The sequence below is a fragment of the Nerophis lumbriciformis genome, linkage group LG21 (genome assembly GCF_033978685.3).
Source record: "Nerophis lumbriciformis linkage group LG21, RoL_Nlum_v2.1, whole genome shotgun sequence".
In the NCBI taxonomy this organism is placed as follows: domain Eukaryota; kingdom Metazoa; phylum Chordata; class Actinopteri; order Syngnathiformes; family Syngnathidae; genus Nerophis; species Nerophis lumbriciformis.
The window spans coordinates 40,115,363-40,126,138 of record NC_084568.2 but is presented as its reverse complement, the minus strand read 5'-3'; the positions used below and the strand labels follow the sequence as shown (position 1 = coordinate 40,126,138).

Sequence of the window (10,776 nt, the reverse complement as noted above, 5' to 3'; positions counted from 1 at the left end):
GTTAAGATGAAACAGTATTAGACAATGTTAAGATGAAACAGTATTAGACAATGTTAGGATGAAACAGTATTAGACAATGTTAGGATGAAACAGTATTAGACAATGTTAAGATGAAACAGTATTAGACAATGTTAAGATGAAACAGTATTAGACAATGTTAAGATGATCAAGTGAAGGCCTACCTTGACTTGCCTTCAAGCAGCTCTCACACACAAGAATAAACAATTGTGTGTGTTTGGGTTGTGGCTACAAACAATCACACTGAATGGGTCCTAAGAAACATTTCCAGTGAAGCCTGAAGCACTGATAAAGGAAATGGAAACATGTAATTGTGTCTTCCAATAAGACGTGAGGGTAATTGTCTATTAGACACACACATCACGGCACAGTGGGCGTCAGGCAACAACATTAATGGCTCTTTTCCTCCCCCAAAACAATCTGAATCATAAACACAAAGCAAATGATGAAATGTTCATTAGTTTCTCAGAGTAAATATCTATAACAAACAGTAGAGTGTTGGGAAAAAGGCCACAAATAAACAAGGTGCTTTTGTGTAGCAGAACTTTTAAAGCAGAACTTTTAATAAAAACATTATAAACAAAAATATACATGGACATGGTTGAACTGTCACTAATATACAATAATTCAGTCTTAAGTCCACACCTGGTTGGCCCACACATGGTTGCTGTGCAGCCAGCGCTGGGCCGAGGCCAGGCTGAGAGTGAAGACTTGCTCCTGGGAGGAGTTGACAGCAGTGTAGTGGAGCAGCAGTTTGGGCTGAGGGATGCACGCCGCAGCCAGCAGGCGGCTGCCGGCCAGCAGGTAATCGCTCTCGCTCACCTGAGTCCTGGTGGAGCAGGGACTAATCATTTGGGGTTGTCAAATAAAGAAAAAAAATGTTTGAATGAATTGAGATTCTTATGCGTAAAGACTCTTAATTGGTTCAAAAAAATTACATTTCCAGCCATTTTATGAAACGAAACCATTTATGTAATATTAGAATGTATCTATTTTATGTAGTTAATCATAGACCTGGCACCCAATGTTATTGAAGAAGTACTTATGTTGAATGAAGAATGGATTCTGAATTGAATAGTTAAAGTTAAAGTACCAATGATTGTCACACACACACTAGGTGTGGCGAAATTATTCTCTGCATTTGACCCATCACCCTTGATCACCCCCTGAGAGGTGAGGGGAGCAGTGGGCAGCAGCGGTGGCCGCGCCCGGGAATCATTTTTGGTGATTTAACCCCCAATTCCAACCCTTGATGCTGAGTGCCAAGCAGGGAGGTAATGGGTCCCATTTTTATAGTCTTTGGTATGACTCGGCCTGGGTTTGAACTCACAACCTACCGATCTCAGGGCGGACACTCTAACCACTAGGCCACTGAGTAGTTCTCCCGAAGAACCAAATGGAATCATGCAGTGGCCAAAGATTCCAATGGTTATGCAGTTACCTCTTGAGGGTGATGCTGAGGGTGGAAGGTGTGGTCTCTGAGAGGGGCAGAACAGCATCGGCGTTGACGGTGATGAACATCTCGAATGCGAGCGCCAGCTCCTCTTCTACCAGTTGACTGGGGACCATCAGTGCCATCGACCCGGGGGCGGCGGATATGGCGGGGTAGTAGCCAGCTGTTAGAGAGTCTTTTGAGCACACAGATAGTGGGAGTGAGTCAATAGCATACCTGCCAACTTTTGAAATCAGAAAAACCTAGTAGCCAGGGTCCAGGGGCCACAGGCCCCGGTAGGTCCAGGACAAAGTCCTGGTGGGGGGTTCAGGCTTCGCCCCCCGACGCAAAATGATTATTAGCATTCAGACAGGTTAAAATGTTGCTAAAACCATCACTTTTCTATCAGTCACAGTGACTTTTCAAAACAAAAATATTACAGCAAAAATCATATGGGTTGATTGACATGTTTATTCTGTAAGCTAACTTCAATAGTTTGAAATTATTTTGACAGTTAATGCCAGTTATCCTGTCAACCTTTCACAAGACTTCAATTTGTTCATTGAAAGTAGAAACAGTATAAACACTTTTTACAGTAAACAAATGGTAAAACAGTACTAAACAATTCCATTAAAAAAAAAATTGGTGTCATTATTAACTTTCTGTCCAAGCTTGTATAATCTACTGCCTTGTTCAATTGTAAAAAATATTCTGTGCCTAAAATTCACATTTCTATCACAATTATCATACTGTAAACATGGTAAGCTAACTTCATTAAAATTAATAGTCCTGTCAATAGCATGGAATCACAATTCAAATGTAGTTTTTTTGTAAGCCTTTCAAAAGAATTCAAAATATGACAAATTAATGAAAATTAATTTAAGCCATTAGACATTTGAAAAGTGGCACATCACATCTCTAATGTAATCATTTGAACTTTTCAACAGAAATAGCACTGCAAAAATATTAAGGACATACTTCTGTATTTTGGTAGTTATGCTGTCAACATTTAACAAGATTTCTTCAACTTGGACTTGAAAGCATAAATAGTATAAACACTTTTAACAGTATAACAGTACTAAACAATTCCAATAGATAACATTGGTGTCATTACCTTTTTGTGGCTAAAATCCAAATTTATTCTATCAGATTGATCATACTGCAAAAATGATATGGTAACTTTATGATAAGTTTACTTGAAGTGGCATAAAACACTGAAAGTCATTGTTCCTATAACCCCTTTGTTTCAAATGTTTGTTCCACTTGTGGCAGTCGGGCACCAGCATACCGTCTTTGACAACTTGAAGTGGCATAAAACACTGAAAGTGATTGTTCCTATAACCCCTTTGTTTTAAATGTTTTATGCCACTTCAAGTTGTCAAAGACGTGCTGTGAAATACAGCCAACAGGATTGCGCACCAAACACGAAGCAAGGCCAAAGTGCATGCATGGTGCAGGAGAACAAAGGACTTCTTTCATTTAAGGTTTGTGATAAACCATCAAACTCATTCGTTAAAAGGACTCTATAGTAATATAAAGTGAGTTTTTCTGGACACTATCATGCAAGAAAAGTTTATTTTTGGGACCGCGATCACCGCGTAATGATTTTTAAAGGTTGCATTACATTATTAACTGTCCCATGTGATCAGCCAGTGCGATTGGAAGTCCATGCTCAATTATTGCCTCCGTAAATAAAACTTCGGCATTTATCACATCCAAAGAATCTGTTTGGGCGACGAAAAACGTTGAAAGTTTTCCACTTGTATCGCTAGCAACGGCATTAGACTTGTGTTTTTTTGTCCCAACGTGGTCTTTTACATCGCTAATTCCTCCGTGTCCGATCGAAAAATCTTGTCTGCACAAGGTGCAATTCGCGTAGTTTTCACCCTTTTTTTTTTTTTAATTAATGAAAAACCGTATTTTTTATCACTGCAACCGTAACCCGGAATAGGTTGATGAAAACCGTACTAATTACGGGAAAACCGGAGTAGTTGGCAGGTATGCAATAGTGAAGTGATTTATATTTATATAGCGCTTTTTCTCTAGTGACTCAAAGCATAGTGAAACCCAATATCGAAGTTACATTTAAAGCAGGTGGGTCAAGTGTCTTGCCCAAGGACACAACGGCAGTGACTAGGATGGCGGAAGCGGGGATCGAACCTGCAACTCTCAAGTTGCTGGCACGGCCACTCTACCAACCGAGCTATACCTCTTTACTTCAACATTTGTACACTACAGCGTTCCTGTTGCAGAGTTTGGACTACAAATGATGGGTTCCCACTTCTCTGTGAGCGCTTTGAGTATCTAACAATAGAAAAGCGCGATATAAAATCTAATCCACTATTATTAGGGCCCGCATGGCCCATTGCAAAAGGACCTTATGCAATGGGACATAAGGACCTATTGAATTTGTAAGGTTTTATTCTTTATTATTATTATTATTATTATTATTATTCTTCCGCAACTTTGCGCTGTAATTTGACCCCCTTAACATACTTCAAAACTCACTAAATTGTACACACACATCAGTAATATACGGCAAAACTTTTTATCAAAAAACCAAACCTCAAAATTTAAAATTGCGCTCTAGCCCCCTACGAAAAAAAAAAAACTAGACTGCCTGTAACTCCCACTAGGAAGGTCGGAGAGACATGAAACAAAAACCTTTATGTAGGAGTGACTCAGACCTAGTTCTCATAATAGTACATCCTCGGGCAAAAATCAACAGGAAGTTGGCAATTCCCCCTTCAAGACAAAAAAGTACTAAAAACAGTCACTTTTGCCTCTTTGAGCTGTAATTTGACCCCCTTAACATGCTTCAAAACTCACCAAACTGAACACACACATCAGGACTGGCTAGAATTGTGATTTAATGAAAAAAACCTAACCCCAAATCTCAAAATTGTGCTCTACCGCAATTTTTTAATAAAACGCAGAAAAAACTGCTCCTCGGAAGAAAACAAATGACAAAACTGCCTGTAACTCCCACTGGGAAAGTCAGAGAGACATGAAACAAAAACCTCTATGTAGGTCTTACTTAGACCTACTTTTCATAGATTGACAACCCTCAGCAAAAATCAACAGGAAGTTTGCAATTTCCCCTTCAAAACAAATTTTTTTTATAAACCGGTCACTTCTCTTCAAACATTATCTCCTCTGAGCGCGTTTGTTGTCTCGGCTTCAAACTAACACAGGAGAGAGATTGAACCCTTCCAAATAAAAGCTTTCGAAAGAATTTTTCTAACTGCTCCGGTTTTGATTTTATGAGCCTTCAAAGATTCGCTGCGCTGATGCTGCTGCGCTGCTGTTTTCTCAAGATGGCTGCTTAAAAGCAGGAAGCACCAACATGCCCACACAATGCAGACAAGGTAGGTACACTAGACAAAAGTATTGGGACACTTCGGACTAAAAGTAGACAAAAGTATTGGGACACTTATGACTACCACTGGACAAAAGTATTGGGACATTTAGGCCGAAAACTGGACAAAAGCATTGGGATACTTGGGACTAAAACTTGACAAAAGTATTGGGACACTTGGGACTAAAACTTGACAAAAGTATTGGGACACTTAGGACTAGCACCTGCCAAATATGCGGGCCCGACCAATGCTGCTTGCAGCTTTAATTATTATTATTATTGTGATTGACCGTGGCGCCACACCACAGCAAAATAATAGTTACAGTTACTAGTTACTTTATTTCAAAAGTAACTCAGTTACTAACTCAGTTACTTACACCAAAAAGTAATGCGTTACTGTGAAAAGTAACTATTTAGTTACTTCTTCTACTTTTTGTTTTTAAAGCTCCCATTATCATTATCATTTCAGTACTGTTATTGCACTGGAGAATAATACAATCTGTTGATCAACTTGACATACATTTGCATCACTCAACTCTGCTAAGCAATGTGGTCTACATACAACACACAAAGACAAAGATATGTTTCAAAGGGCCAATTTATTTCAGGCCAGAACAAACTGATAAAACTATTTTAAATAGCTGCAACATAACATACATAAGTAACAAACAGCATAATAACACTAACACTAACCACGTTAAACCCAGATTCCAAACTAACAAAGGTCTTAACTCATTCTCTTTCTATGCCACTTCAATATGGAATCCACTCCCAACAGGTGTAAAATAAAGGGCATCTCTATCCTCCTTCAAAACCGCACCAAAAGAACACCTCCAGGCAACTACAACCCTAAACTAACACCCTCCTTTCCACATAATACCTCTTCGGATTGTAAATAATCAAATGTAGACACTTTTTCTTATACTTTCTGATCCCTCTCTCTGTGTCCACTACTTGCTGTACATATCCTACCAAGTCAGTCCTACACTGTTTCAATTTTCCATTTCTCTGATGATGCAATTGTTGATGCTGATTGTTGATGACAGAAGTGTTGATACCAACCAAACTTAAATATACCCTGATGATTATCTTGTGTGATGACTGTATTATGATGTTAGTATATATCTGTATCATGAATCAGTGGACGCAGACTTAAACAAGTGTAAAAACTTATTGGGGTGTTACCATTTAGTGGTCAATTGTACAGAATATGTACTGTACTGTGCAATCTAATAATAAAAGTTTCAATCAATCAATCAATCAACAACATAGCTGTAAAGCTGGCTTCACCTAAGGAAGGCACACGTGACATACACAGAGCCTAACCAGGCAGATTTGAATTGTTGTTTTGGGCAGGAGACGGGATCTTTGATCCAAGACACAACTTACATTTAACTAAAATGTTCTTTTCTTTGTGCTCGACAAAAGAAAAGAAGTGAGAATATCTCATACTTGCCAACCCTCCCGAATTTCAGTGCCTCTCCCCGGGACAACCATTCTCCCAAATTTCTCCCGATTTCCAGCCGGACCTAAGGCACGCCCCCTCCCGGTCCGTGCGGATCTGAGTGAGGACAGCCTGTCGTCACGTCCGCTTGGCCAACCAAAAAGTAACCACAGAACACTATACCGTATAGTCGTATAGTGTTCTGTGGTTACCGTATTTTCCGCACTATTAGCCGCACCTAAAAACCAAAAATTTACTCAAAAGCTGACAGTGCGGCTTATAACCCGGTGCGCTTTATATATGGATTAATATTAAGATTCATTTTCATAAAGTTTCGGTCTCGCAACTACGGTAAACAGCCGCCATCTTTTTTCCCCGTAGAAGAGGAAGTGCTTCTTCTTCTACGCAAGCAACCGCCAAGGTAAGCACCCACCCCCATAGAACAGGAAGCGCTTCTTCTTCTACTGTAAGCAACCACCCGCCCGCGTAGAAGAAGAAGAAGCGCGCGGATATTACGTTTCATTTCCTTTGTGTGTTTACATCTGTAAAGACCACAAAATGGCTCCTACTAAGCGACAGGTTTCCAGGTTCATGAAAAGACGCAATCTCTCCATCCGCACACGGACTACTATTTCACAGCAACTGCCTAAAGACTTTCAAGAAAAGCTGGCTACTTTCCGTGCATATTGTAAAAACAAGATAGCTGAAAAAAAGATCCGGCCAGAGAACATTATCAACATGGACGAGGTTCCACTGACTTTTGATATTCCTGTGAACCGCACTGTGGATACAACGGGAGCACGTACGGTGAATATTCGCACCACAGGGAATGAGAAGTCATCCTTCACTGTGGTTCTAGCTTGCCATGCTAATGGCCAGAAACTTCCACTCATGGTGATATTCAAAAGGAAGACCTTGCCAAAAGAGACCTTTCCAGCCGGCGTCATCATAAAAGCTAACTCGAAGGGATGGATGGATGAAGAAAAGATGAGCGAGTGGTTAAGGTAAGTTTACGCGAAGAGGCCGGGTGGCTTTTTTCACGCAGCTCCGTCCATGTTGATATACGACTCCATGCGCGCCCACATCACGCTGGTTTTTAATATATTATTAAAGTTTGACTGACCTATCTGACTGTTTTTTTGACATTCCTTTAGCGCAGTTAGATGCGGCTTATAACACGGGGCGGCTTATAGGTGGACAAAGTTTTGAAATATGCCGTTCATTGAAGGCGCGGCTTATAACCCAGGGCGCCTTATGGTGCGGAAAATACGGTACATCTATAAAGCAGGAGTCACCAACCCATACATTGCGATCCAGCAGTTGATCTTTGGGATCCTACCGGTCGATCACAAAAATATCAGAAAAACAATATACAATTCATTAATATGACATCAGCAGCCCCTGAACAGGCCGCTCTCTACACGCTGCAACAATGCATTCAGGCTGACTGTTGGACATTTTGTAGCATCCAACATCAAACACCTCTTTCCTCAATCACGAGTCCTTGACTATCGTCACTCGACTGCGGCGGGAACTAACGAGCCACATAATAAGAGTTCATAAACATTGCTCCAAAGTACGAATTTTGTGTTGATTTATTGTGCTTACAAAAGTAAACATTGACATGTGCAAAGGCAGTAATGCATGATAAAACAAGGCGGCAGCTAAAGAAGGAAAAACCCGCCTGGTGAACAGCTGATTTTTCTACTATAAGCTGACATGTGCGACCAAAGGAGGAACAAATATACTACGGTACTAAGAATATAATAGCTATAAACAGTTAGCTTCTACAGCTGGGGTGCCAAAGTGCAGCATCTGTGGCCCGTGTCATTGGCAAAAAAAACACCCACAAAAATTGGGAAAACAGCAAAAAGCACAATGAGAAAAAAACTAAATGTTGACATCAGCCAACAATAACAAAGCTTTGTCTTTAAAAACAATAAGAAAAGAAATACAAATAAATATGTATACATATATAAATAAATAAAATATAGTTGACGCAGGGGTAGATCTTGCTTTGGGTTTTGGCAGACATCAGCATACCTGCCAACTTTTGAAATCAGAAAAACCTAGTAGCCAGGGTCCAGGGGCCGCAGGCCCCGGTAGGTCCAGGACAAAGTCCTGGTCGGGGGTTCAGCCGACGCAAAATGATTGATTGCATTCAGACAGGTTAAAATGTTGCTAAAACCATCACTTTTCTATCAGTCACAGTGACTTTTCAAAAGAAAAATATTACAGCAAAAATCATATGGGTTGATTGACATGTTTATTCTGTAAGCTAACTTCAATAGTTTGAAATTATTTTGACAGTTAATGCCAGTTATCCTGTCAACCTTTCACAAGACTTCAATTTGTTAATTGAAAGTATAAACAGTATAAACACTTTTTACAGTAAACAAATGGTAAAACAGTACTAAACAATTCCATTAAAAAAGAAATTGGTGTCATTATTAACTTTCTGTCCAAGCTTGTATAATCTACTGCCTTGTTCAATTGTATAAAATATTCTGTGCCTAAAATTCACATTTCTATCACAATTATCATACTGTAAACATGGTAAGCTAACTTCATTAAAATTAATAGTCCTGTCAATAGCATGGAATTACAATTCAAATGTCGTTTTTTTGTAAGCCTTTCAAAAGAATTCAAAATATGAAAAATTAATGAAAATTAATTTAAGCCATCAGACACTTGAAAAGTGGCACATCACATCTCTAATGTAATCATTTGAACTTTTCAACAGAAATAGCACTGCAAAAATATTAAGGACATACTTCTGTATTTTGGTAGTTATGCTGTCAACATTTAACAAGATTTCTTCAACTTGGACTTGAAAGCATAAATAGTATAAACACTTTTAACAGTATAACAGTACTAAACAATTCCAATAGATAACATTGGTGGCATTACCTTTTTGTGGCTAAAATCCGAAAAACGTTGAAAGTTTTCCACTTGTATCGCTAGCAACGGCATTAGACTTGTGTTTTTTTGTCCCAACGTGGTCTTTTACATCGCTAATTCCTCCGTGTCCGATCGAAAAATCTTGTCTGCACAAGGTGCAATTCGCGTAGTTTTCACCCTTTTTGGAACGGATAATTATTCCCGGATAGGCTTTTGAATATTCTTCACGGAATGACTGCAGTTTTCTTTTCGGTTTAAGACTCGTTTGCGATTTTTCTCCGGCTGATTCCATGATCGTTCGCTTGTTTGGAAACAATGGCAACAGGTGCCTCGTGCTTGGCAGCGGTGCTATAAATAGCCTCCCGCATGGCATTCGGAATGGCTCGATAGGAAGTTACGGGAAGCAGTGTCGATTGTGATTGTTGTTCCGCGATTTCGTGAAAAAAACTTAAAAAAAAAAAAAATGTAATTAATGAAAAACCGTATTTTTTACCACAGCAACCGTAACCCGGAATAGGTTGATGAAAACCGTACTAATTACGGGAAAACCGGAGTAGTTGGCAGGTATGCATCAGGGATCTTGGGCTCACAAAAGGTAGGTGACCACTGCTCTAAAGGCTGCCTGCTTGGTTTTTATAGTTCTTCCGTTGGGGGTGACTTGTGAATTGTAATTCTCTTTGGGTCGTTGACTGGATATTTACCTTTTTGTAAAGAGTGATGACAGCCACAGCATCAACATCTCTGTTGATCATTCAGAAGCATCGGTTTACTTTTAAATGGACATTTTACTCTAACGAGAGGAAAAGACATTCATGCAGTTTTGCAACACTATTGGACCGTTCAGGAAATGGGACAAAAGAGAGCTTGTAACTGAAAAAGAAAGAAAACTGTTAAATAACCATTTTAACAACCTGCTGATAGTATTTTTTATGTTGATGTGTTATTTTTAGACCTCTCAGGTTTGCGAATATACATGCCATAAAAGATATTGACGGAGAATGAGGAAGTGTGTGTGGGAGAAAAAGATGCAGACATACGAGAAAAAATAAGTGTCGGAATTGAACCTGTTAGCACACGATTGGCAATAAAAGTTAAAAACAGTGTTACTTGTGTGACCTCTTTTGTCATCTGCGGTCCCCTCCAAGGTTTCTCATTGTCATCCCATTGGGTTGAGTTTTTTCTTGCCCTGATGTGGGATCTGAGTCCAGGATGTCGTTGTGGTTTGTGCAGCCCTTTGAGACACTCGTGATTTAGGGCTACATAAGTAAACTTTGATTGATTGATGCAAAGAACTCCGAAAACATTTCCCATTTGGCAACTCTATCCTGTAGTAATATGTCAAAAATATACCTTATCGCTGGCTACTAATAAATACTGTAGAACTATAACTGGTTTGGAACTAACAGTGTTTAAAATGTAATCATCCATGTGTTATTAGAAGCACAGTGAACAGCCATCAAGGTTGTGGTTGGAAGAGCCAACGGAGAAGATGGTTAGCTCATACCTGCCAACTTTTGAAATCAGAAAAACCTAGTAGCCAGGGTCCAGGGGCCGCAGGCCCCGGTAGGTCCAGGACAAAGTCCTGGTGGGGGGTTCAGGCTTCGCCCCCCCGACGCAAAATGA

At 39.7% G+C, this 10,776-nt stretch overlaps 1 protein-coding gene across 1 annotated transcript in view; it reads right to left on the bottom strand.

Moving 5' to 3' along the window:
• Positions 1 to 562: 562 nt before the first annotated feature.
• Positions 563 to 10,776, bottom strand: part of topaz1 (testis and ovary specific TOPAZ 1) — a 70,597-nt gene continuing 60,383 nt past the window's right edge. Inside the window, exons 19-20 of the mRNA XM_061982378.2 lie at positions 1,460 to 1,646; positions 563 to 847 (exon numbers count right to left, since the gene is read on the bottom strand). Of these exons, the coding sequence (XP_061838362.2) occupies positions 652 to 847; positions 1,460 to 1,646 (383 nt within the window). The 3' untranslated portion in view covers positions 563 to 651. The remainder of the gene's footprint in view (positions 848 to 1,459; positions 1,647 to 10,776) is intronic.